This window comes from Hyla sarda, chromosome 8 (assembly GCF_029499605.1).
Source record: "Hyla sarda isolate aHylSar1 chromosome 8, aHylSar1.hap1, whole genome shotgun sequence".
Taxonomy (NCBI): domain Eukaryota; kingdom Metazoa; phylum Chordata; class Amphibia; order Anura; family Hylidae; genus Hyla; species Hyla sarda.
In genome coordinates, this window is record NC_079196.1 from 211,640,781 (window position 1) to 211,668,355 (window position 27,575).

A 27,575-nucleotide genomic window follows, 5' to 3' on the forward strand; every position below is an offset into this window, starting at 1 on the left:
CAGGTGTCTAGTGTAATGATAATGAGCTTTAATATAATGAATTTATGATTTGTATTAGGTAATGTGGAAACAAAATATATTGTGTGGTAAGCCTCTGGGGTAGGGGTAGTGTAGTCAAGGTTTTGCTTTGGTATATCAGGGGTTAAGGTTAACCCTATAGTTTGTGACGCCAGGCTGAGGGCTAGTATGCTGAGGTAATTCTCCGGCCTATCGCCGCCCTTCCCAGTAACGATAGGTGCATGCATAAAATGACTGAAGGTCCACAAGGTAGCTGAACTTGAACTTGGATAAACTTTACTTAAAGGCTTGCGGTACATCCAATGAACAGTAACAGTCTCATCAATACAGTCTCTATACACTTCAGTGACTGGCAGTTGTTGCGGACCTTGACTTTTGCTATAAGTCTCTGAATTCAGGATAATTTGCAAAGATCCGTCCGGATTTAGGGGATAGATAAGGTCCGGTGACATTGCAGAGTGCTTAGGGATTGATACACTCACGCTTTGGTAATGATCAGCCATCGCCGCAAGGCTCGGGCCTAACTCACTGATGTCAGCAGCGCAGATCCTTCTCTCATCAAAGCCCGGGAACAAGAGAGCGAGCTATGGCCGCCACTCCCTTATATGGGCAGGGCCGTTTTAATTGGTCCGAATATCTGTCACTCACTGTTACAAGGAATTGTGGGCGCAATACGTCACAGGGACCTCCAAAGGTCCTTAAGCAAAAACCATAGAGTTTATCTGATCACATGACCCGCAGGTCCTGCTATGCTCCGTACAGGTAATTAACCACTTATATACATTTGTACAATTATATCTATAGAAATCCTGAGTAAACTGTAAGATAACTAATATCTAGATGAGAGGTGACAAGGGGTGGACTAAATAAGAAGGACTCCGACGTCCTAGGGACTCTGGCTATGGGGACCTATATACAGGTACCGTATAGGATGCGGTACCGGGACACCACAATTGTGTCTACTAAGAGACAGAGATGGGTGTTTATACCTCCTAATATGCGATTCTTTTTATTTTTATTTTTATTTTTTTATAAACTGTTTATCATTTTTTTTCAATAAAACATTCATTTTAACAAGAAACAAAAAGAGTTATATAAAGCAGCAGCAAGAGTGTGGAATAACACAAAATATCCAAGCAAAACTGTCAGAATATGATAAGAATCCCATATCTATGTAGCTTTAAAGGGGTACTACGCCCCTGGCATCTTATCCCCTATCCAAAGCTGCTGGGGACCCCGGGGATCGCCGCTGCAGCACCCCGCTATCATTACAGCACAGAGCGAGTTCGCTCTGCACGTAATGACGGGCAATACAGGGGCCGAAGCATCGTTACGTCACGGCTCCGCCCCTCGAGGCGTCACGGCCCGCCCCCATCAATACAAATCTATGGGAGGGGGCGCGGCGGTCGTCACGCCCCCTGCCATAGACTTGCATTAAGGGGACGGGCCGTGATGTCACAAGGGGCGGAGCCATGACGTCACGCGGCTCCGTCCCCTGTATCGCCCGTCATTACGCACAGAGCGAACTCGCTCTGTGCTGTAATGATAGCGGGGTGCTGCAGCGGGGATCCCGGGGTCCCCAGCAGCGGGACCACAGCGATCTAGCATCTTATCCCCTATCCTTTGGATAGTGGATAAGATGTCTAGGGGCGGAGTACCCCTTTAAGTTTTTACCATGTCTCTATAAGTTTAGAGTAACGGGTACTTAAATTATCAGTCTATTAATATCTGCAAATGTAATTTAGTCATAGACATAGCATTCTATAAAATTTCTATTAAATTCCAGAAATGGAATAGGTAACATGAAGAGAAGAAAGAAAAGAAAGAAAAAAGGGAAGAAAAGAAAAAAATGAGAGAAATAAGAAAGAAAAATAATATACCTGTTAGACTAAGGTGTGAAATAAAGAATAAATTCATACCCATGCGACTCCTTTCGACCCACCTCCTCTCAGTGTGAGTTATCTCGTCTTCCTAATACAGTGACCCCCCGACTTACGATGGCCCCGACATATGATCATTTCAACATATGATGGCCTCTCAGAGCCCATCGTATGTTGAAGGCAGCATCGACATATGATGCTGCTGTGTGTCGGGTCCATCGTACAAACAGCTATCTGACAGCGCTGACAACTTCAGCAACTGACAGATAGTTGTATAATGTCCCCGTGTGCCCCGTTCTGCCTCCTGTTACTCACATGCTGTCCTGCTAACATGCTGTCCAGGCTTCCACTGTGAGCTCCGTGTAAGCCCCACCCCCCAGTGCAGCCATAGCCAATAGCCTGCAGCATCTTGATGCAGGCATCCAATGAGCTGCTGGCTGCCCTCCCCTTCCTTTCCTATAGAGCTGTAGTCGGCAGGATGGTAATGGAGGACATTCTGTCCCCCCTGAAGGTATTTAAAGAACTGTACAGTACTGTATGCGATGTCACACATCACATACAGTACATATACACACTATACACCCCATACATCAATGTTTCCCTATCAGTGTGCCTCCAGCTGTTGCAAAACTATAACTCCCAGCATGCCCAGACAGTCAATGGCTGTACATGCATGCTGGGAGTTGTAGTTGTGCAACAGCTGGAGGCACCCTGGTTTGTTAAACACTCCCCATACAATGGTCATCCCAGAACCAATTAGCAGTTTCCCATAGAGATATGTATTCAACATACAATGGTTCCGAGGCCCCAGAACCAATTACCATTTTTACATAGACATATGTACTCGACATATGAAGGTTTCAACATATGATGGTTCTCCTGGAACCAATTAATATCATATGTTGAGGGACCACTGTATGTGATTCTTACATTGGGGGGTAGGGAGGCTTCTTCAAGAACCCCCAAGTTTTTTTTTATAGTAAGCCTCTGTCACTTCCTATATCTATTATTCCTGACCTATAATCCCTCAATAACGACACATATTTGGGGACATAGAGGGAGATTTATCAAAACCTGTGCAGAGGAAAACTTGCCCAGTTGCCCATAGCAACCAATCAGCTTGCTTCTTTCATTTTTATGAAGGTCTGTGAAAAATGAAAGCAGCGATCTGATTGGTTGCTATGGACAGCTGGGCAAGTTTTCCTCTGCACAGGTTTTGATAAATCTCCCCCATAATGATTGGGAATTTTTGCTTGTTAAGAATGTATAATTATTTATTTAGTTAGTTAGTTTATGCTATTGTGGTAATTGTTTGTGTTTTTTGACATATAGGGCTTCGTTTTATATAATTTTTACACACATAGGGGGAGATTTATCAAGACCTGTGCAGAGAAAAAGTTGACCAGTTGCCCATAGCAACCAATCAGATCGCTTCTTTCATTTATTTAGAGACCCTTTTTAAAATGAAAGAAGCAATCTAATTGGTTGCTATGGGCAACTGGTTAATTTTTCCTTTACACAGGTTTTGATAAATCTCCCCCCCTAGTGGAAGAGTGTAGAGGAAGAGGGGTGCAGTTGCCCATAGCAACCAGATTGCTGCTTCTTCCATTTATCCAGAAGTCTTTTTGAAAATGAAAGAAGAAATCTGATTGGTTGCTATGGGCAACTGCACTGCTCTTCCCTTACACAGGTTTTTTATAAATCTTTCCCATAGTATTTCATCATTATTGGCTTTAAGAGTATGACAGGGTGTAAATGTCAAAAAAATCAAACAGAAACTTTAAAAGTTGAAGTTATATTTGTGCGCGCTAGTGTATAACGTTTAATCGATAACATGACTTCTCTAAATGGCGCCAAGACGAGGGATTTGGGTGCACTAAAGGGGTACTCCGGCGCTAAGACATCTTATTCCCTATCCAAAGGATAGGGGATAAGATGCCTGATCTCGGGGGTCCCGCTGTGATCTTGCACGCAGCACCCCGTTGTAATCAGTCCCCGGGCCCCGCCCCGTGTGACGTCCCGCCCCGCCCCCTCAATGCAAGCCTATGGGAGGGGGCATGACAGCTGTCACGCCCCCTCCCATAGGCTTGCATTGAGGGGGCGGGATGTCACACGGGGGCGGGGCGATGACATCACAATGCTCCGGCCCCCATGATCGCCAGTAATCAGACCCGGAGCAGACATGCTCCGGGGACTGATTATAACGGGGTGCTGCATGCAAGATCATGGCGGGACCCCCGCGATCAGGCACCTTATCCCCTATCCTTTGGATAGGGGGATAAGATGTCTTAGCGCCGGAGTACCCCTTTAACTCAAAAAAGCTAACATCCAATAAGAAAAAAGAGAGAACGAAAATCTAAAATTTTTGAGTTGGTGCACACACGTTAATAATTCTAATACATTTTAGTAAAGCAAATGCATATTTTTAATATCTGTATACAGTACAACATAGCAGGGGTTAATCACTATGCAATCTCACATTGACATAGAAAATCATATGAAAACAACAATTAACCCCTTAAGGACTCAGGGTTTTTCCGTTTTTGCACTTTCGTTTTTTCCTCCTTACCTTTTAAAAATCATAACCCTAAAAATCCATATTATGGCTTATTTTTTGCGTCGCCAATTCTACTTTGCAGTGACATTAGTCATTTTACCCAAAAATGCACGGCGAAACGGAAAAAAAAATCATTGTGCGACAAAATCGAAAAAAAAACGCCATTTTGTAACTTTTGGGGGCTTTCGTTTCTACGCAGTGCATATTTCGGTAAAAATTACACCTTATCATTATTCTGTAGGTCCATACGGTTAAAATGATCCCCTACTTATATAGGTTTGATTTTGTCGCACTTCTGGAAAAAATCATAACTACATGCAGGAAAATTTATACGTTTAAAAATGTCATCTTCTGACCCCTATAACTTTTTTATTTTTCCACGTATGGGGCGGTATGAGGGCTCATTTTTTGCGCCGTGATCTGAAGTTTTTATCAGTATGATTTTTGTTTTGATCGGACTTTTTGATCACTTTTTATTCATTTTTTAATGATATAAAAAGTGACCAAAATACGCTTTTTTGGACTTTGGAATTTTTTTGCGCGTACGCCATTGACTGTACGGCTTAATTAATGATATATTTTTATAGTTCGGACATTTACGCACGCGGCGATACCACATATGTTTATTTTTTATTTTTTTTACACTGTTTTATTTTTTTTATGGGAAAAGGGGGGTGATTCAAACTTTTATTAGGGAAGGGGTTAAATGACCTTTATTAACACTTTTTTTTAACATTTTTTTTGCAGTGTTATAGGTCCCATAGGGACCTATAACACTGCACACACTGATCTCTTATACTGATCATTGTTATCCCATAGGGACCTATAACACTGCACACACTGATCTCTTATACTGATCATTGTTATCCCATAGGGACCTATAACACTGCACACACTGATCTCTTATACTGATCATTGTTATCCCATAGTGACCTATAACACTGCACACACTGATCTCTAATGCTGATCACTGGCGTGCATTAACACGCCTGTGATCAGCATTATCGGCGCTTGACTGCTCCTGCCTGGATCTCAGGCACGGAGCAATCATTCGTCGATCGGACACCGGGGAGGCAGGTAAGAGCCCTCCCGGTGTCCGATCAGCTGTTCGGGACGCCGCGATTTCACCGCGGCGGTCCCGAACAGCCCGACTGAGCAGCCGGGTCACTTTCACTTTCACTTTAGAAGCGGCGGTCAGCTTTGACCGCCGCTTCTAAAGGGTTAATACCGCACATCGCCGCGATCGGCGATGTGTGGTATTAGCCGCGGGTCCCGGCCGTTGATTAGCGCCGGGACCGACGCGATATGATGCGGGATCGCGGCGCGATCCCGCTTTATATCGCGGGAGCCGGCGCAGGACGTAAATATACGTCCTGCGTCGTTAAGGGGTTAAAGGGGTACTCCGGTGAAAACCTTTTTTCTTTTAAATCAACTGGTGGCAGAAAGTTAAACATATTTGTAAATTACTTCTATTAAAAAAATCTTAATCCTTCCAGTACTTATTAGCTACTGAATGCTACAGAGGAAATTCCTTTCTTTTTGGAACACAGTGCTCTCTGCTGACATCTCTGTCCATTTTAGCAACCATGCATAGAAGATGTATGCTAAGGGCAGCATGGTGGCTCAGTGGTTAGCACTGCTGCCTTACAGTGCTGGGGACTTGGGTTCAAATCCCACTAAGGACAACAATAAATAAAGTGTTATTATTATAAATCACGTCAGCAGAGAGAACTGTGGTCGTGATGTCATCAGAGAGCATTCCAAAAAGAAAAGAATTTCCTCTGTAGTATTCAGCAGCTAATAAGTACAGGAAGGATTAAGATTTTTTAAAAGAAGTAATTTACAAATATGTTTAACTTTCTGCCACCAGTTGATTTAAAAGAAAAAAGGAGTACCCCTTTAACAATTAGACAGCTACTAGGTAAATATTTAGTCACTGACTCATTTCCCGTTTAAATATGGCAAGTTATATATGAGCTATATTTAAACGGGTACTGTCATTAATTAAAACACATTTTTGCTATTGCACTCCTTATGGTAAATAAAAAAAATCTTTCTAATGTACTTTGTTTAAAAAAATAAATAAAAATTCTATGTTTTAATTGTGTTTAAAAATAGCTGCCACCCACTATATGTCTCCCTACTTGTCCAGAGCACATATCCCCCCCCCCCCCCCCCATCTCTTGCACAGACTTTTGACTCCTGCTGCCCTGGCAGAAGTTCAAAAGCAGGAAATGCTGAGGGGGGTGTGTGTGCAGCCTTATCCAATCATAGCTCATCTCACACTGAACTGCTCTGGGCTGTGTGTATCAGAGTGAGGGAGGAAGTTCTCCCCTGTATGGCTTCAGATGATGTCACGCTTGCTGGGGAACGCCCCTTCCCAGTCTGTGAATCTGACTGAGCAGAAAATACAGAACAATATCAAGGTAGAAAACTAAAAAATAATAAAAATAAAGGCGGGGGGGGGGGGAGGCAGTGAACTGGGGGATTATAACATTTAAAAAGATCATGATAGGTACTCTTTAAGAAAAACATGTAAATCCTGAATCAGCAGGCGAGGTTACAAAGGGTCCCACTGTTCTGAGTAACTCCATTTTCTTTTGTCCACCACTTTGGGATCCTGATCTGCTGACTTAAAGGGGTACTCCGGTGCTCAGCGTTTGGAACAAACTATTCCGAACTCTTGAGCCGGCGCCGGGAGCTAGTGATGTTATAGCCCCGCCCCCTCATGATGTCACGCCCTTCCCCCTAAATGCAAGTCTATGGGAGGGGGCATGACAACCGTCACACCCCCTCCCATAGACTTGCATTGAGGGGGCGGGGCTATGGCATCACGAGCTCCCGGCGATGGCTCCAGCGTTCGGAACAGTTTGTTCCAAACGCTGAGCAGCGGAGTAGCCCTTTAAAGTTACCTTCAACTCCACCAATGTTCATACCCCCTTTACTGGGAATCGTCAGCCTGACCTGAAAACTGTTCACTAAAGGTGCCACCTGGGACCTATTACCAAACTGGCTGAGCCAAGGGAGCATCGTGATTAGGATCTCCAGCGTAACCCTGCTTAATACCTCTATTATGTCAACTGGACATGGGGTACAATGCCCAACAACCTAAGCATTTGTGTCGAAAACCTTAAAATGTGAGTTTTTGTACTGCCAGCCGACTGTCCCCCACCCAAACCTGATTCCCACACATTTCAGGGTAAGACAAGACTATGGCCCTGATTTACTAAGAGTGTTGTGTAGGTTTCCTTGTGGGTTTTAATTCCCTACAATTACCCTTTTCCACTGTATTTACTAAGGTTTCCCTACATTTTGCTTCTTTTTTTTTTTTTTGCACATGCTCTGATCTGTCGGGTTTTCCTCAGCTGAAATCCACCAAATTTTTTGTGGAAACTTTAGTAAATATGTTGGGTTCTTGTGAAAATGTCGGGAACACGCCCCTTTTCGGTGACCACGACCCCTTTACCCAATGGACACGCCCCCTTTTCGGTTTTTCTTAGTAAAATGGAGAGTTTGTCGGGTTTTTTTCAATTCTGGCTCAAATTCGGGCGCAATGTGCCAGAATCTGGCGCACAACCAGACAAAACATGTCGGGTTTGCAATAGTAAATGAGGGCCATTGTCTGAAGCTCATGGTGCCTCTACCACGCTAAGCCTCAAGATGTCCTACAATGCTTTGCAAACACTATTTTTATTTTATTTTTATTTTTTATTTTTTTTAAAGAATGCCAACTCTCTTATTTGTTCCTCAAATACTGGCATAGATGGGAAAAGCCCATAACCAGTCACCAAACATCTTTGGGATTTTCCCTTCCGTCCTCTTTCTTTCCTTCTCGGAGGAATATGTATTCTTGAAGTAGAAGAGAAACTAATTCCACAAACTCACAAATTCCCTATTCTCAATCTTTTCTCTTTGCTGTATAATACCCCTTGTGAAGGCTCAGCAAACGAGTGCCGATTAGCCAGATAGGCGCATGTTGGCTGTATCCTCTCAGCCTGTCTTAAAGGGGTATTCCAGGCAAAAACTTTTTTATATATATCAACTGGCTCCAGAAAGTTAAACATATTTGTAAATTACTTCTATTAAAAAATCTTAATCCTTTCAGTACTTATGAGCTTCTGAAGTTAAGGTTGTTCTTTTCTGTCTAAGTCCTCTCTGATGACACGTGTCTCGGGAAACGCTCAGTTTAGAAGCAAATCCCCATAGCAAACCTCTTCTAAACTGGGCGTTTCCCGAGACAGGTGTCATCAGAGAGCACTTAGACAGAAAAGAACAACCTTAACTTCAGAAGCTCATAAGTACTGAAAGGATTAAGATTTTTTAATAGAAGTAATTTACAAATCTGTTTAACTTTCTGGAGCCAGTTGATTTAAAAGAAAATGTTTTCCAGTGGAGTACCCCTTTAAATAGTCTGTACCCCATTTGCAAAAATTTTGAGTGCCCGCTTCTCCTCTGGGATCTGGACCTATAGTAGCACAAGCCTCTGCGCAGCCATTATTCCACTATACGCTCACATTCCGCTGACCTTATTTCCATCCAGATGAATCATAGAATGATCTTGTAATTATGTCACAGTTTACTCCTGAGTAAAGAATTTGGAAAGTTTATGATTCCTCAATAATTATTACACCGATTTAATGAACCACTTTATAAACACTCCTTAAAGGGGTACTCCAGTGGAAAACTTTTTAAATCAACTGGTGCCAGAAAGTTAAACATATTTGTAATTTACTTCTATTTAAAAATCTTAATCCTTCCAGTACTTATCAGCTGCTGTATACTACAGAGGAAGTTATGTAGCTCTTTTCTGACTGACCACAGTGCTCTCTGCTGACACCTCTGTCCGTGTCGGGAACTGTCCAGAGCAGGATAGGTTTGCTATGGGGATTTGCTTGTACTCTGGACAGTTCTAGACACGGACAGAGGTGTCAGCAGAGAGCATTGTGGTCAGACAGAAAAGAAATTCAATAAGAAAAGAACTTCCTGTGGGGTATACAGCAGCTGATAAGTACTGGAAGGATTAAGATTTTTAAATATAAGTAATTTACAAATCTGTTTAAAGGGGTATTCCAGGAATTGTTTTTATTTGACTATGCTACAGGGGCTGTAAAGTTAGTGTAGTTCATAATATAGTGTCTGTACTTGTGTGTGACAGTTTTCTCACAATTCTTCTGTGATCTTCACCCCAATATTTATCTTTACCAGCATACAAAATGACTGTTGTCTCAGATTTTTCCCAGGTTGCAATGTGGCCGAGACCTGACATCACTAGTCAGCTGATCACAGGGAGCCTGTCAGCTTCAATGGGTGGAGCGATCGCTTGGTGGGAGAGAGAGATCAATCTGCAACAGCTGTAGGCACCCTGATTGAAAACCACAGATCTTTTGAATGAATGCAGCTCATTTATGTTTCAATGGGTGGGGTGGCTGATGTGTGGGAGGGAGGAAAATGGAATTATGGGATTTGTAGGCAATAGAAGAAAACACAAACAGGAAATACCAGTTCACAGAAAGCTAGCCACAGTGTTATGGTAATCTCACAACATAGCTATTTAGCCCCAAGACAAACGCAGATCCTTCCTAAGCATGTCCATTACTGTCTGCCAGGTACCGTACGTACTAAAATCACCTTATGATGGATAAATCCTTTTAGCTTTCTGGCATGAGTTGATTTTAAAAAAAAATTGTTTTTCACTGGTACCCCTTTAAAGGAGAAGTCTCATGCATAAAAACGCATACCCTATGTGCAGAATAGGGGATAAGTTTTAGACCATGGAGCATTATGACCCTCACACAAAGCGACCACCATGTATCTCTATGGGAGTGCCACCATGTATCTCTAAGAGGGTGGAAGGGGGAGAAAAGCTCTCTCTTAAAGGAGAAGTAACAATTTAACACTCTCATCGATAAGGCTCAAAATATACTCTGCACCTGCGCAGTTGCAATGATATACATGGACGTGGTTGTATGGGAACTACACCCCAAAAATGTCATAAGCTAACGTAATTTTTACATCATTTTGGGGTTAGGTATAGGATTTAGGGACAGTTTACATGCAGGCATGGGGGAAGTTAGATGCACATGTTGTCAACACGTATGATTCATGCACTAAATATAGATGTGTGAACGTGACCGAGTATTACACCGCACCACGCCTAAGCTTCTGAAGGATGCAGGGGGAATGTGTAGGTGTCCTAATAGCTGTGTCCATATAGCGCAGTCAGTATGCAATCCCAGACACCACCTATGCACAAGGGTGGTGCTGTTTCTTTAACCCAATTAACTTCCATATTCGGCTGCGGGACATGAGGAGGAGCTGCCAGGCACTTCTAGTGTAAGATGATCAGATCCATATCTCTATATCTCTCCCTACATCAGAAAAGCACCGCAGACTGTCTGAGGATCCCACTGAAAACACCCTGACCCATTAAAGGGGTACTCCGGCGCAACGCATCTTATCCCCTATCCAAAGGTCCTGCCGCTGGGGACCCCCGTGATCTTGCACACAGCACCCCGTTACAATCAGTCCCCGGCGCATTGTGATGTCACGGCTCCGCCCCCGTGTGACATCACGCTCCGCCACCTCAATGCAAGCCTATGGGAGGGGGTATTGTGATGTCACGGCTTCGCCCCCGTGTGACATCACGCTCCGCCCCCTCAATGCAAGCCTATGGGAGGGGGTATTGTGACGTCACGGCTTCGCCCCCGTGTGACATCACGCTCCGGCATCTTATCACCTATCCTTTGGATAGGGGATAACATGTCTTAGCACCGGAGTACCCCTTTAAAGGGCTACTACGCCCCTAGAAATCTTATCCCCTATCCAAAGGTCCCGCCGCTGGGGACCCCCCGTGATCTTACACACAGCACCCCGTTACAATCAGTCCCCGGTGCATTGTGATGTCATGGCTCCGCCCCCGTGTGACATCACGCTCCGCCCCCTCAATGCAAGCCTATGGGAGGGGACATTGGGACGTCATGGCTTCGCCCCCGTGTGACATCACGCTCCACCCCCTCAATGCAAGCCTATGGGAGGGGGCGTGATGTCCGTCACGCCCCCTCCCATAGGCTTGCATTGAGGGGGCGGAGTGTGATGTCACACAGGGGCGGAGCCGTGATGTCACAATGCTCCGGCCCCGTGGACTGATTGTAACGGGGTGCTGCGTGCAAGATCACGGGGGTCCCCAGCGGTGGGACCCCCGCGATCAGGCATCTTATCACCTATCCTTTGGATAGGGGATAACATGTCTTAGTGCCGGAGTACCCCTTTAAAGAGCTACTACGCTCCTAAAAATCTTATCCCCTATCGAAAGGTCCTGTCGCGATCTCTGTGCAGCACCTGGCGTTCTAAACAGTATGGTTAGAATGCTGGGTTCCCGTTGCCAGGGTCGTGATGTCACGCCACTCCCCCTCCATTCATGTCTATGGGAGGGGGCGTGACATCACGACCCCCGCCACGGGAACCCAGCATTCTAACCATACTGTTTAGAACGCCTGGTGCTGCACGGAGATCTCAATCAGACATCTTATCCCCTATCCTTTGGATAGGGGATAAGATGTCTAGTGGTGGAGTACCCCTTTAAGGACTTGGCCTATTTTGGCCTTTAGAACATCTTTTTTTTTTTTTTGTCATTTAAAGGCAAACGGTCACCCGAGGTTATAGTGCTGGTGAGCAGGAGACCGATGCGGGGTCTCGGACTTCTATACCTATCTGCAGACTGGAGCCCCGATCACCCGAATGTCCCCCTCTTCCAGCGCTGACTTGCGCTTTGAGGCGGGCCCTCCGGTTAGATTTAAATATTCATAAGCGCTGGTCACGTGACTGCTCGTGCCTACTGATCGCTCACATGACCGGCACTTATGAATATTTAAATCTTTAAATAATTTAATAACTTATTTGTTTGAATTGTTACAGACACGACAACAGTCTGAGTATGTATATATATATGTATATATATATATATATATATATATATATATACACTGTATATTTATTTATTTTTTACATTCAATTACATTTTTATTGTCCCACTTGACCCTATTATTGCTTCTGTATTGAAGTATTTTTGTTTGCGTAATGCTGACAGGCATCCTATTGGGGCCTAGGAAGTGTAATAAGATGGCAGAGCAGACAATTGTTAAAGGGGTACTCCGCTCCTAGACATGTTATTCTCTATACAAAGGAGAGGATAGGGGATAACATATTTGATCGCGGGGGGGGGGGGGGTCCGCTGAGTGTTACGGAAGCCTGGGGCTTCCATGATCTCCTGCACCATTCACACTACTGAATTTCTGCAGCGTTCCGCTCGTGACTTCCGGTAGTTGACACACAGAGCTACAGGGAGCTCGCTCTGCCATCGTTCCTTGACTATTGGCAGCACATCTGCATTGTCATATACACTGCCGATGTGCTGTGTGTGACCTTACCCTAAATAACCATTAAAAAATATGTTCCTATAAAATTCTACCTGACCTGCCAATCACAGTTTTTTCTATTACGATGCATTTGTCCACCAGTGTGTGGGATAGAACTTACCATCCACAAATTCAGTGTCAGGTGATCCCCCTTTGTTGTATACAGAGCATAATGCCATCAGGTAAGCACATGGTGGAAGACGGCACTCACAAATTCTAGGATAGGGTTAAAAATGCACCCTGAATTCTTGCACCCTGAATCGGCTGTGCCAAGGGACACACTAGTTCGGTGCCCCAAATGTGCACACTACTGACGAGTCCAAGTCTCACCCAAAAAACAAGTGTTCTTCAAATTTATTACCTCTAAATGGCATCACGGAAGAGATAGTAGTGAAGGCCCATGACTGTGTACGGAGAAACAATTCATGTAGGTTAAATGGGTTATCCAGGAAAAAAACTTTTTTTTATATATATCAACTGGCTCCAGAAAGTTAAACAGATTTGTAAGTTACTTCTATTAAAAAAATCTTAATCCTTTCAGTACTTATGAGCTTCTGACGTTAAGGTTGTTCTTTTCTGTCTAACTGCTCTCTGATGACACCTGTCTCGGGAAACACCCAGTTTAGAAGCAAATCCCCATAGCAAACCTCTTCTAAATTGGGCCCAGTCCCTTTTCCCTGCTACCGCGGCCATTTACATTACACTGTGGTCAGCCTATCAACGGACACCGCTGCAGCCGGCAATAAGCTGAATGCAGTGTAACGCAACAGGGCCCAGGACAGCAAGAAGTCCGCGACTGGAGGACGGGACACTGATATCATTGCACCAGGGGAATGTCAGTAGGTGAGTTAAAGGAAAAATAAAAAAAGATCCCATAGAGTACTCCTTTTAACTTTTATTTTTATTAAATAATGGAATTGCCCAGTTTTGATAACGTTTATTTTGATCCCTTGACAATAAACTTTTTATAGGGTGTCCATCTGTTTATATATATATAGACATTTTTTTTTTCCAAATTAACTGGTGCCAGAAAGTTAAACAGATTTGTAAATTACTTCTATATAAAAATCTCAAATCTTCCAGTACTTATCAGCTGCTGTATGCTCCAGAGGAAGCTGTGTAATTATTTTCTGTCTGACTACTGTGCTCTCTTCTGACACCTCTGTCCATGTCAGGAACTATCCAGAGCCGGAGAGGTTTGCTATGGGGATTTGCTCCTGCTCTGGACAGTTCCTGACACGGACAGAGGTGTCAGCAGAGAGCACTGTGGTCAGACTTGAAAGCACTACACAACTTCCTCTGGAGCATACAGCAGCTGTTAAGTACTGGAAAGAATAAGATTTTTTAATAGAAGTAATTTACAAATCTGTTTTACTTTCTGGCACCAGTTGATACGAAAAGAAAAAATAGTTTTCCACCGCAGTACCCCTTTAACGACGAAGGACGTAAATGTACATCCTGGTGACGTGGTACTTAACGCACCAGGACGTACATTTACGTCCTAAGCATAACCGCAGGCATCGGAGCGATGCCCGGATCATGCACGGCAGGTCCCGGCTGTTGATCGCAGCCAGGGACCCGCCGGTAATGGCGGACACCCGCGATCCCGCGGATGTCCGCCATTAACCCCTCAGATGCCGTGATCAATACAGATCACGGCATCTGCAGCATTGCGGACACTAAAATGGATGATCGGATCGCCCGCATCGCTGCCGCGGCGATCCGATCATCCTGCATGGCAGTCGGAGGTCCCCTCAACTGCCTCCGCTGTCTTCCCGCTGCCTTCCCGCAGACCAGAGCAGAAGATGACCGATAATCCTGATCAGTGCTATGTCCTATACATAGCACTGAACAGGATTTGCAATCGAATGATTGCTATAAATAGTCCCCTATGGGGACTATTAAAGTGTAAAAATAAAAGTTAAAAAAATAAAGTAAAAAAAATGTGAAAACCCTCCCCCAATAAAAACGTAAATAAAATGTTAATGATACCGTACGGTGAACGGCGTGAACGTATTTTTTATAACTTTTTTATTCCCAAAAAAATTTATAAAAAATGTATTAAAAGTTTTATATAAGCAAATATGGTATCAATAAAAAGTAAAGATCACGGCGCAAAAAATGGGCCCTCATACCGCCGCTTATACGGAAAAATGAAAAAGTTATAGGTCTTCAAAATAGGGGGATTTTAAACGCACTAATTTGGTTAAAAAGTTTGTGATTTTTTTTAAGCGCAACAGTAATAGAAAAGTATGTTATCATGGGTATCATTTTAATCGTATTGACCCAAAGAATAAAGAACACATGTCATTTTTACCGTAAATTGTACGGCGTGAAAATGAAACCTTCCAAAATTAGCAAAATAGTGGTTTTCTTTTTAATTTCCCCACACAAATAGTATTTTTTTGGTTGCGCCATACATTTTATGGTAAAGTGAGTGATGGCATTACAACGGACAACTGGTCGCGCAAAAAACAAGCCCTCATACTAGTCTGTGGATGAAAATATCAAAGAGTTATGATTTTTTGAAGGCGAGGAGGAAAAAAACGAAAACGTCAAAATAAAATTGTCTGCGTCCTTAAGGCCCAAATGGGCTGCGTCCTTAAGGGGTTAAACCTACAAAGATCTGCTGTAACGTGCCAGCATGAGTTCAATCTGCGCCACCACTAGTAAAATAAAGGATTACACGGTCATCATGGAAACAACACGGCTGTCTGTGTAACGCGGACCTGCCAGTCGTCCCAAATTTGTTGGCACCATCTCAGGAACTGGGCATCAAAAGAAAAGGGGTTTGTGTTTCTCTCACCCAAATTGGTGGAGGGTTGTGAGGGGTGGGAAGGGGGGGGGGGTTAAAGGGGTACTCCACCCCTAGACATCTTATCCCCTATCCAAAGGATAGGGGATAAGATGTCTGATCGCTGGGGACTCCCGCAATATAGCATGCGGCACCCACCTGTTTCTGCTCCGGAAGCGCTGGAGGGTCTGGGTCCCGACCACGGGAACGGAAGTTTGTGACGTCACGACTCCGCCCCCGTGTGACGTCACGCCCTGTCCCCTCAATGCAAGTCAATGGGAGGGGGCGTCACGCCCCCTCCAATAGACTTGCATTGAGGGGACAGGTCGTGACGTCACACGGGGGTGGAGTCATGACATCAGGAACTTACGTTCCCGAGGTCTGGACCTTTGGATAGGGGGTAAGATGTCTAGGGGTGGAGTACCCCTTTAAATGTTTTTACTTTGCTTTTCCGGGATGGAACAGTTCCTCCAGAGCGAGAAACGCTATTTGTTTTCATTTTCCAATTATAGAAATCCTAAATGGCCGTCCCCCTTTATTTCCTAATAGCACATTCCTTTAAGGTTCACACATGGCGGCATCTGGACGAGTTTTTTTTTTTTTTTTGGATAGTTCTACGACTCATTCTCTACATATGATATCATATTAATAACAGGTTCTACAGTCTTCTCCGCTCTTCATGAAATCATACGATGAACAAGAAAGGGAAATACCCAGCTACCTGTACACCGAGTCCATTTACTTCCTCCAAGACGAGGAGTTTCCTCCTTGAGTCAATGACTCCTGATTGGCGGAGTAATTATTAATAACGCCGCAGAACATTATATAAAGTGCCTGTCCCTATCTATAGACATAACATAGGATTACAAGATGCCTCCACAGGCCAAAGTCGGGCGCCATCCTCTGGAAGCCAAAGCTGTTGGTGTTCTTCAGAATGGGAAATTCAAGGTAGTGTAAAAAACCTATATGTTCTTTTTGGGGCTCATTCTCACTGCAGAATTTCCTCGCTGTATTTCCTCCGTAAATGTCCTTTACTAAAACCATGGAAAACAATTGGAAGCAGATTCAAGCAGAATTATAATTCTGCCTGGAATACTTGTGGAATCAAAGCCCCATTGATGTTAATGGAAGGTCCTGGTAAGGATTATTTTCTTCTTCAAGAATGGACATGTCCATTATCAGTATTATCAGGACTTTCCATTAACATCAATGGGGCTTTGATTCCACAAGTATTCCAGGCAGAATTATAATCAATGGGGCTTTGCTTCCAGGAGGATTTCCATGGGTTTGTCTTGTATTGCAGTAAATCTTCATTGAAGTGTATGGCATTGGCCAAGGCAGGATGACTTCTTAGCTCCCCTTAGCTCTTGGATCACCTGTTCACCCTGTTTTTGTCACCCCAGTTTTACTACCCAGGAGTATTGTAATCGGCGCATGTGGTCACCCTTGGAAATCCAAAATCTTGTAGACCAGGGGTCTCAAACTGGTGGCCCTCCAGATGTTGCAAAACTTCAACTCCCAGCATGCCTGGACATGCCCAGACAGCCATTTGCTGCAGGTAACGGCTGTTGGGCATGCTGGGAGTTGAAGTTTAGCTAAATCTGGAGGGCCACCAATTTGAGACCCCTTATTGTAGACCAAGAGTATGGTGGAGATAGAGTTTTGGACATCAGGGTCCAGGGAGGAATTCTGTTTAGGGTCAAGAACGTCTCTTTCTAGCCAAAGACCCATTGGTCAACCACCTTGTAGGTTTTCGTCTTCTTCTGGATGAACATATGTTTGATCTCTATAGAACTGTGTATTTGTTTTGCTCCACTAACATTGTATGGTGTATGGTGCAGGGCAGATGTTGTTACCTTAGGGGCAAATGGAATTAACCCCTTGTATTTGTGATGAGCGTGGTTTAGCCTATTACCACTGGAAGGTATACCGCTGGATCCTGGGCTAGGCACTGGGGCAATAAAACTCTGACGCCAAGTTACGGACAATGGTAGCTTTACCTGAGGTAGACAGATGGTAAAGTCTAAACAGTTCAGCCAGGGCCCAAGGAGGTGACCAGTGATGCAGAGACCTTAAGGGCTTGATGGGACTTGTAGTAGGACTGGACAATTGAATGCAGACCACGCTGACTTGACAGATGACAGGGACTGACTTGACACATAAAGCTGTGACTTTATCTTACTTGACTTGATGGCGGCTGCAGGACTGGACTTTGAGGTCTCCAACACTCTGGACACACACACTAGACAAGACTGCACTGGACCTCAGCAGGAAGAGAGAGAAGCTCCACCCAGGACTTATATGGGGGAGACTAGCAGGGAGCCCATAGGTCACTCTTGGGATCACCTGAACACTGGTACCTCCTGGGTAACAATCACATGACATATCACATGGTATAACTCTTAAAGCAACATTACATTTTATAACACTTTACATGGTAAAACATATTTACAATGGGGAAACAAGTGCAGGGGGCCTTGGGGACCTGACAGGACAGCAGGAGCACGGGGCAACACCTCTCCCGTACTGGGCCACCACATTACTAAAACTTCTATTTGAAGGATTTGTCCACTTTGGGCTCAATAAATCGATCAGAGAATGTCCCACTGCTAGGATACCCAACAATTACCCCCTTATCTATGAGGAAACAAAGACTTGTCTGAGTAATACAGGACAGGTCCTACAAAACCAATGAAACTGTTTGTACCGGTCCCCACTTTGGCCAAGAAATGAGGTTCCTGAACCTAGGACCTTCCTTTGAATTCCCTAATAAGATGGAGAACAATGGGTCCCTAAAGCTATTACCATATTGTAACCTGGTCTTGTTAATATGTAATGACCTATGTTTATTATACTATGTACTTAGATTTTTCTTTACTGTCCAATATCTGTTTTAAAGAAAAATTCTTTAATAAAAAAAACCAGTTGAACAATAGAAAGTGTTGTATTGTAACCATTGAAACATTCTATGGACCAACTTGATCTCTGAGGTTGCTCTGGGAGCCTACTTGATCTATACAGTGATCCCTCAAGTTACAATATTAATCGGAAAAAAAAAAAAAAGTACACCATATAGTTCACACCCAGTATCTCAAAAAGTAACAATCTTTATTTTAAAATTACAAACACATTTTTATATTTGAACTAACAAAATAATATATTTTAAAATGACAAACAAACCAATCTAACCAGACAGACAGACATTTAAAGGGGTACTCCGCTGCTCAGCGTTTGGAACAAACTGTTCTGAACGCTGGAGCCAGCGCCAGGAGCTTGTGACGTCATAGCCCCGCCCCCTCATGATGTCACGTCCTGCCCCCTCAATGCAAGTCTATGGGAGGGGGTGAGTCTATGACAGCCGTCACGCCCCCTCCCATAGACTTGCATTGAGGGGGCGCTATCAGACACCAGTCAGTGCATGCACTTCAGTAATACAGTTAAAGAGTAGTACAGAACATGTAATACCACCCTGTACTGTAGGGAGCGCTACCAGACACCAGTCAGTGCATGCACTTCAGTAAAACAGGTAAAGGAGTATACAGAACATGTAATACCTCCCTGTACTGTAGGGGGCGCTACCAGACACCAGTCAGTGCATGCACTTCAGTAAAACAGGTAAAGAGTACAGAACATGTAATACCTCCTTGTACTGTAGGGGGCACTACCAGACACCAGTCAGTGCATACACTTCAGTAATACAGGTAAAGAGTACAGAACATGTAATACCTCCCTGTACTGTAGGGGGCGCTACCAGACGCCAGTCAGTGCATACACTTCAGTAATACAGGTAAAGAGTAGTACAGAACATGTAATACCTCCCTGTACTGTAGGGGGCGCTACCAGACACCAGTCAGTGCAAACACTTCAGTAATACAGGTAAAGAGTAGTACAGAACATGTAATACCTCCCTGTACTGTAGGGGGCAGTACCAGACACCAGTCAGTGCATACACTTCAGTAATACAGGTAAAGAGTAGTACAGAACATGTAATACCTCCCTGTACTGTAGGGGGCACTACCAGACACCAGTCAGTGCATGCACTTCAGTAATACAGGTAAAGAGTACAGAACATGTAATACCTCCCTGTACTGTAGGGGGAACTACCAGACACCAGTCAGTGCATACTCTTCAGTAATACAGGTAAAGAGTAGTACAGAACATGTAATACCTCCCTGTACTGTAGGGGGCACTACCAGACACCAGTCAGTGCATACACTTCAGTAATACAAGTAAAGAGTAGTACAGAACATGTAATACCTCCCTGTACTGTAGGGGGCACTACCAGACACCAGGCATGCTAAGAGTAGTAGTTTTGCAACATCTGGAGGTCCACAGTTTAGAGACCACTGCCCTAGAGTCTACTTACGCAGCTGGCATGGGGCCATTGGAGAAAGGGGGTCCATACTGGATATAGAAAACCTTTCTTGAGACCCCCACTTCGCAGGGCCTACAACGTTAGAAAACAAGAGTAGGGGGACAACCTGCCGGGTGGTCTCTGGTGGCTCCATATAAAAAATACGGTCATTTAAAAAAATATATATATATTTGAGTAATTTTTTCTTCTTTCATTTTGGCAGATCAATATATTTTCAATCCGCTGGTCCGACCACAACGACATCGTCATCTACCGGACGTTTGAAGATTTCAAAAAGATGCATGTAAGTAAGATTACAACAATATTCGTCTAATAGGTTGTCCCAGTCATTATGGTGAATTATGAGGTCTGCGGACGAGGCGGACGCTCTGGGGGTTGTAATTATCTCCAAACCCAATGTTTATATAGGGACTAATGACTTTGTTGCACAATGAATATTCTGGTATGTAAGGCGAGGTCAGGACTATAGGGTAGGTCATGTGATGGCAACGCACTTGCCGCTTAGCCATTTGGGGGAGATCTACTATGGACGTAGTTTTGGTGGGCCAAAGCTTCACCCATTTTTGGTACGCAAAAAGTTACACTTAGGGTGCATTCCCACACGGGGTATTTTGCTGCGTATTTTCTGCGTATTTGCTGCTGCGTATTTTATTTTCTCTGTTGAAGTCAATGGGTAGGAAAATACGCAGCACCAAATACGCAGCAAATACGCAGCAAAATACGCCATGTGGGAACGTACCCTTAAGGAGGGCGCAACCCTAGCACACCCACTCCATCACTTTATACCCCCCCCCCCCCCCCCCACTAGAGGCGTTAAAGGGGTACTCCACTGGAAAACTTTTTTTAATCAACTGGTGCCAGAAAATGTAAACAGATTTGTAAATTAATTCTATTAAAAAATGTTAATCCTTCCAGTACTTATCAGCTGCTGTATGCTCCACAGGAAGTACTTTTCTTTTTGAATTTCCTTTCAGTCTGACCACAGTGCTCTCTGCTGACACTTCTGTCCATTTTAGGAACTGTCCAGAGTACAAGCAAATCTCCATAGCAAACCTCTCCTGCTCTGGACAGTTCCTAAAATGGACAGAGGTGTCAGCAGAGAGCACTTTGGTCAGATATAAAGGAAATTAAAAAAATAGAGAACTTCCTGTGGAGCATACAGCAGCTGAAAAGTACTGGAAGGATTAGGATTTTTAAATAGAAGTAATTTACAAATCTGTTTAAGTTTCCAGCACCAGTTGATTTAAAGAAAAATGTTATCCATTGGAGTACCCATTTAAAGGGGTACTCCGCTGCTCAGTGTATGGAACAAACTGTTCTGAACACTGGAGCCAGCGCCGGGAGCTCGTGATGTCATAGCCCCGCCCCCTCAATGCAAGTCTATGGGAGGGGACGTGACAGCATTAATACTACAAAGTCAACATTTTTGCGCAGAAATGGCGATTTTTCAGCAAACCGCCATATCTGTGCAAAAATGTGCAAGTTTACAAGATTTGCGCCTTAACATTTGTCCCCCATTATGAGTTTTCAGCCATGCACGTCTTTTCAATTTGCGTTGTGGTCTTCATAGAACTATATTAAAAAAAAAAAAACGAAATGTTGTGGACAGAACATATTATTGGGCAGATTTTTTTTTTTTTTAAAGTGTTGTAATAGGCCCGATGTGCCATTGTGCGCAAGAAATGTGCGTCGAAAAAAGCTTTAATGGCTTTTTTTTGGTTTAAAATTTATTGGATAAAACAAATCCACAATTTAATTTTCCTTCTTTGTTCATAGAGAGAATTAAGAAAAAGACTCCCGCTAGAATCCGGATTACTACGAAAATCCGAGACTATGATTCCTAAACTAAGAGGTAAATGACTTGTGGATGGCACTGACGGATCCCATTCATGTCTATGGTGTTCTACTTAAAGCTGTATATACAAAGGGAGCCACTTACTGGTGTATATAGAAAGGACACCACCTAATGGTATATATAGAAAGGGAGCCACCTACTGGTGTATATAGAAAGGACGCCACCTAATGGTATATATAGAAAGGACGCCACTTACTGGTGTATATAGAAAGGGCGCCACCTAATGGTGTATATAGAAAATACGCCACCTAATGGTGTATATAGAAAGGGCGCCACTTACTGGTGTATATAGAAAGGGCACCACTTACTGGTGTATATAGAAAGGGCACCACTCAATGGTGTATATAGAAAGGGCGCCACCTAATGGTGTATATAGAAAGGGCACCACTCAATGGTGTATATAGAAAGGGCGCCACCTAATGGTGTATATAGAAAGGGCACCACTCAATGGTGTATATAGAAAGGGCGCCACCTAATGGTGTATATAGAAATAGAAAGGGCACCACTCAATGGTGTATATAGAAAGGGCTCCACTCAATGATGTATATAGAAAAGGCGCCACTTACTGGTGAATATAGAAAGGTCACCACTTACTGGTGTATATAGAAAGGGCGCCACCTAATGGTGTATATAGAAAGGGCGCCACTCAATAATGTATATAGAAAGGGCGCCACTTACTGGTGTATATAGAAAGGGCGCCACTCAATGATGTATATAGAAAAGGCGCCACTTACTGGTGAATATAGAAAGGTCACCACTCAATGATGTATATAGAAAAGGCGTCACTCAATGGTGTATATAGAAAGGGCACCACTTTATTATGTATATAGAAAGACTCAGTTAGGGTTTCGAGTACAGCACCAGGCTTTCCATTTGTTTCCTCCTCCATGCAGGGTCCAGCGTAAGTTCTTGTCATCTGAAAGGCCCCATAGCGTCTGCTTGGGCTCCTTGTATGGTGCATTTTAGGCTCCCCGGTTTGGGTTTACCACATAGAGGGATAAGAATCTCTAATCAGTGTTTCATCCGGGCGGACCGGTTCCCCGTCATTATGAAGGGCCTTTCCCTACACCGCCATTCCTATGACTCACGTGTTGACTTTCCTTCCCCTCCCTACAGATGTGCCAATCTTCCGAATAAACCGGAGCAGCAGTCGCTGTATAGAAAGGTTACGACTACTGCAGAGATACTCCCAGGACTTGTTGAAAACGGACAACAAGATCTCGCAATGCGAAATAGTGATGGCGTTTTTCACACCCACCAACAAGGACCTCAAGGCAGACTTCCCCGAAAATAGGTTTGTGAAATATAATTCTATTACCTTCTACTCCAGGCAGGATACGTGGACATGTTGTTGTATTTGGTGACCCAAAATTATTCCTTGACCTGAAATCAGAAAATGCGCAACTTTTGCGCAATAGCTGGAAAGACCAAAAGTATAGGGGTTGTAAGTGCATCACACACTGTGTGTCCCTAGGCCAATGTTTCCCAACCAGGGTGCCTCCAGCTGTTGCAAAACTACAACTCCCAGCAGGCCCAGACAGCCAAAGGCTAACTAATAAAGTTTACCAGGATAGGGGATAAGATGTCTGATCGCGGGGGTCCCCGCAATCTTGCATTCGGCACCCTCCTCTTTGAGCTGCACGGCGCGCTGCCAGCTCACAAACTGCCGGGGGCCGAACACTGGGCCGGAGTATCGTGATGTCACCCCCCCCCCCCCCCCCCCGCAATGCAAGTCTATGGGAGGGGGCGTGACGGCCATCACGCCCCCTCCCATAGACTTGCATAGCGGGGGCAGGGAGTGACGTCACACGCGAATTCGTAACGTCACGATACTCAGGCCATCACGCCCCCTCCCATAGACTTGCATAGCGGGGGCGGGGGGAGACGTCACACCGGGGCAGAGTCGTAATGTCACCATAATCCGGCCCCGTGGTCGGCACCCGGCAGTTTGTGAGCTGGTAGCGCGGCGTGCAGCTCAAAGAGGTAGGTGCTGAATGCAAGATTGCGGGGGTCCCCAGCGGTCAGGCATCTTATCCCCTATCCTTTGGATAGGGGACAAGATGTCTTAGGGCCAGAGTACCCCGTTAAGTTATCCCACTCAGGACCCTCCTGCTGTAGAGGACCCAGCATGTCCATTCATTCCATGGACAGCCCAATGATCGGCATGCAATGCTTCTTTTTTCCTGTGGAGGCGCTGCAAGGGAATAGAACACTTACTGCTGAGTTCCCATAAAGATCCTATCGATTACTATGTGTCCCAGCTTATGAATTATGGATAAATATAAAATGTCAAGACACAAGATCCGACTCCTCCAAGACTCGTAATTCACATTTAACTCCTCTATACGGTTTACAGCATGGTGATCCTGCCGTCCGAATCAAGAGAGCCGCAGAAAAGAGAGGCGTCAAGACAACTACCGCAACCACCGGCCTCCGAACCCATCGTATCCCAAATGTACGTGTGTATCGAAGACTACGAGACCAAGGACACCAAGAACCGGGCCTTCAAAGTCAAGCGCAACGAGCAGCTGGGGGTGTTGATCAAAGAAAGCTCAGGTGAGAGGTTCCCCGCCATTGACCGGTACACGTCGGTTTAGGGTGCGTTCACACGGCCGTCTGTCCCCGTTTCCCCCCCCCCATTTAGGTTCTGTTGTTGCTGCTGGATTACAAACGGTTGTAAAATAATCCCATTGATGTCAATGGGATTTCTTTACAACCCTTTCACATCTGTTTGCACCCGTTTGCGCTCATTTCGTTTTTTTTTTTTTATGGGAGAAAAGACGGTGCACGCAGTATTTTTTCTCCCGTCAAAAAAAATGGAAGAAAAAAAATGGATACAGTAAATTTAACATTGAAGTCTATGGAAAATGGATGAGCCTTTAATACATCAGTTTTTTCAATCCGTTTTTTCATGCTCAGAACAAAAAAAAATTTTTTTCCGGTTTATTAACTGAACAATAACGGATCCAAATGGATACAAACGGATAACAACCGTTTGCATCTGTTATTATCCTTTTTATTTTTGACGGGAGAAGAAAGGAAGGGTCTAGACGGCCGTGTGAACGCAGCCTTATGGAAAAGACATGGCATCTCTATGGGATACGTATTAACACTTGTTAACCCATTTTAGGGTGGTGGCTGGTGGAGAACGAGGAGAAACGGGTGGCCTGGTTTCCAGCTCCTTTTCTCAAGACTGTAGAGAAGGAAGAAGACACCGATTCAAGGACGGAATCAGAGGATGAAGGTATGTTGTATACCTCTTATTGCATTATACTTCTGTCCTGCACACTACTATTGGGAACTTCATTTCTGGATTCGGTCATTTTCTTTTTCACCACTAGGTGACACAATGGACTCATGTCTAGATCAGAAGCCCCCAAACTAGTCCTCAAGGCCCAGGATTAGAGTTTTTCCCAGTTTTATTCCAATAGAGTAACTGAAAGAAAGAAAAAACAAGAGTTCTGGTGGACTTTGAGGACTGGTTTGGGGACCATTGGTGTAGATTAGTTTTTCCCACTACAACTCACAGCATGTCACAAACATAGGGGCTAATTTCGAAAAGATGCCAGTCCTGATCTGCAAACAATGAGTCTACAACTTTGGACCTCCAGCTGTTGCAAAACTACAAATCCCAGCATGCCCAGACAGCCAAGGGCTGTCTGGGCATGCTGGGATCTGTATTTTGGAACAGCTAAAGGCACACTGTTTGGAAAATAAAAGTCTAGATTGCAATCAATAGGTCTACAACACTGGACCTCCAGCTATTGCAAAACTACAACTCCTAGCATGCCTGGACAGCCAACGGCTGTCCAGGCACGCTGGGATTTGTAGTTTTGCAACAGCTGGAGACACACTGTTTGGAAAGCACCAATCTAGATTGAGGGTGTATTTATCGAATGCACAGACAGGACTTCTATTTATGATCTATTCCCGGCTTTGTATTCAACAATTGCAGTTAAAAACCTGAACGTGTGAATACAGCCTAAAGGTTTGCGTGTTCTGTGTTGCCCACGGACAAAATCCAACAATAGCACACCGTGTGGTCAGACGTGGTATTGCAAGCAAACATTATCACAGGTTTTAATGTGAAAAGCATCATTGCCGACGCCATACAAATACGATTTACTGTACTTACTTTATCCAGGAGTCCGTTACTATACGACGACATCTTATGATGCCATGAGCTGCGACGAATTGTCCATCTCCAGAGGGGTCCTAGTAGAAGTCAGGGAGAAGTCAAACAATGGATGGTGGCTGATCAGGTAAAAAAAAAATAAAAAAATGTATATAAAATGGTTCATACATAGTAAAATTCTATGTCGACGATATGTCATTATAATATAGGTTTAATTCAGAAAAAAAAAAATAACTAATTATATATATATATATCTGGAGGTCCCGGATGTGTTCATGCATTTACACAGTCTACTTATTTTAAAGGGTTGCTCCACTGCTAGACATCTTATCCCCTATCCAAATGATAGGGGATAAGGTGTCTGATCACATGGGCTCCTGCTACTGGGGCGGCGGCAGTGGTTGTGACATCACAGCCACGCCCCCTCCATTTATGTCTGTGGGAGGGGGCTTTATGGCCGACATGCCCCCTCCCATTAATGAAGGTGGCGTGGCTGTGATGTCACAATCATGGCTTCCGGCTCTGAACAAAATGTTCAGAACGCTGGAGCACCCCTTTAATGGGCACAATGTAATTCTTCATTTCCCCTGGGGTGGCACTGCAGGAAAATACTCTCTCTGGAGGCCCTGGTTGTGTTCATGCCTTTACACAGTCACTTATTTTAATAAACACAATGCAATTCCCCATCTGCCCTGCGGAGGCACTGCTGAAAATTTTTACACTTGTTGCCAGGTTTCCCTGCATGTTACTGCAGGAAACCCCTTGCCACCAGAATGTTTTTACTGTATAAGTAACTTCAACACTGCCCCCAATGGACATAAATGTACTTAACATGCCTGAAACAATTTTTCTAAATCCATCTTTCCCAACAGGTATAATGGAAAAACCGGATTCGTCCCAGCAATGTATTTGAAACCCTACCGAAACTGTCACCAGCTGGAAACCATGATGACCCAAGGAACCTCTATGTTAAATCTCTTCAAGGCCTCTAGCAGCTTGGAGATGAACAGACCAGAAGAATTGGGGTCACAAGATGACAGTATTTTAGCTCCTCATAATGCAGACAGAGCTTCTAAAGTTACCCTGGACCGACGAAAGTCCAGGTCTATCAGTGGTTTTCCACTGAACACTCAATATGGCTTCCAGCACCCTCCTACTGATTCAACCCAAAAGGACAAGGTGGTGGCTCCAGGCCCTGGACCAGAGATAAAGCCTAAGCTTCCCAAGAAAGAAGCCATCGGAGTTCCACCACTTGATTCCAAAGCCATAGAAGAGCCACCAACACCACAGCCACGGAAGATAAGTGTTGAAGCAATCGTCATGGAAAGCAGTCCGAGCAGACCTATAGAAGCTAGTAGACACCATAATAGCCATCTTGACTCCGCCATTACCCCTCAGGTTCCTCAACGGCCCAGACAGCATGAAATTCTGAGCAAATGTACAACCGCAACAAAGATGGCCCTCAAGAAACGGGAGATTGCTCCCATGTGCAGCTAAAGACACCAAGACCATTCCTCTGAATCCTTCTAGTTATATATTTATTGTAT

The 27,575-nt window shown here is 44.2% G+C and overlaps 1 protein-coding gene across 5 annotated transcripts; it reads left to right on the forward strand.

Annotated features, from left to right (window-relative positions):
* Positions 1 to 1,869: 1,869 nt before the first annotated feature.
* Positions 1,870 to 27,575, forward strand: LOC130284853 (NADPH oxidase organizer 1-like). Of its 5 annotated transcripts, none has more exons than XM_056535713.1 (9): positions 2,312 to 2,409; positions 16,319 to 16,611; positions 20,241 to 20,321; positions 21,815 to 21,890; positions 23,010 to 23,187; positions 24,250 to 24,449; positions 25,024 to 25,137; positions 26,038 to 26,155; positions 26,901 to 27,575. In XM_056535713.1, exons 2-9 carry the CDS (start codon positions 16,534 to 16,536, stop codon positions 27,523 to 27,525), a joined length of 1,470 nt encoding a protein of 489 aa, XP_056391688.1. In that variant the 5' UTR covers positions 2,312 to 2,409; positions 16,319 to 16,533; the 3' UTR covers positions 27,526 to 27,575. The 5 variants fall into 5 exon arrangements, with proteins under 5 accessions (XP_056391692.1, XP_056391687.1, XP_056391688.1 ...); XM_056535715.1 differs by lacking the exon at positions 2,312 to 2,409 and adding an exon at positions 9,791 to 9,808; XM_056535717.1 differs by lacking the exons at positions 2,312 to 2,409; positions 16,319 to 16,611 and adding an exon at positions 1,870 to 1,911.

What these genes read in the sequence shown, in the direction of transcription:
- LOC130284853 (XM_056535712.1), top strand. Translation starts at nt 2,311, where the DNA reads ATGCAGGCATCCAATGAGCTGCTGGCTGCCCTCCCCTTCCTTTCCTAT. An exon ending in TATGATTCCTAAACTAAGAG is followed by an intron (nt 21,891 to 23,009) that starts GTAAATGACTTG and finishes CCCTCCCTACAG; the next exon opens with ATGTGCCAATCTTCCGAATA. An exon ending in GCAGACTTCCCCGAAAATAG is followed by an intron (nt 23,188 to 24,249) that starts GTTTGTGAAATA and finishes TACGGTTTACAG; the next exon opens with CATGGTGATCCTGCCGTCCG.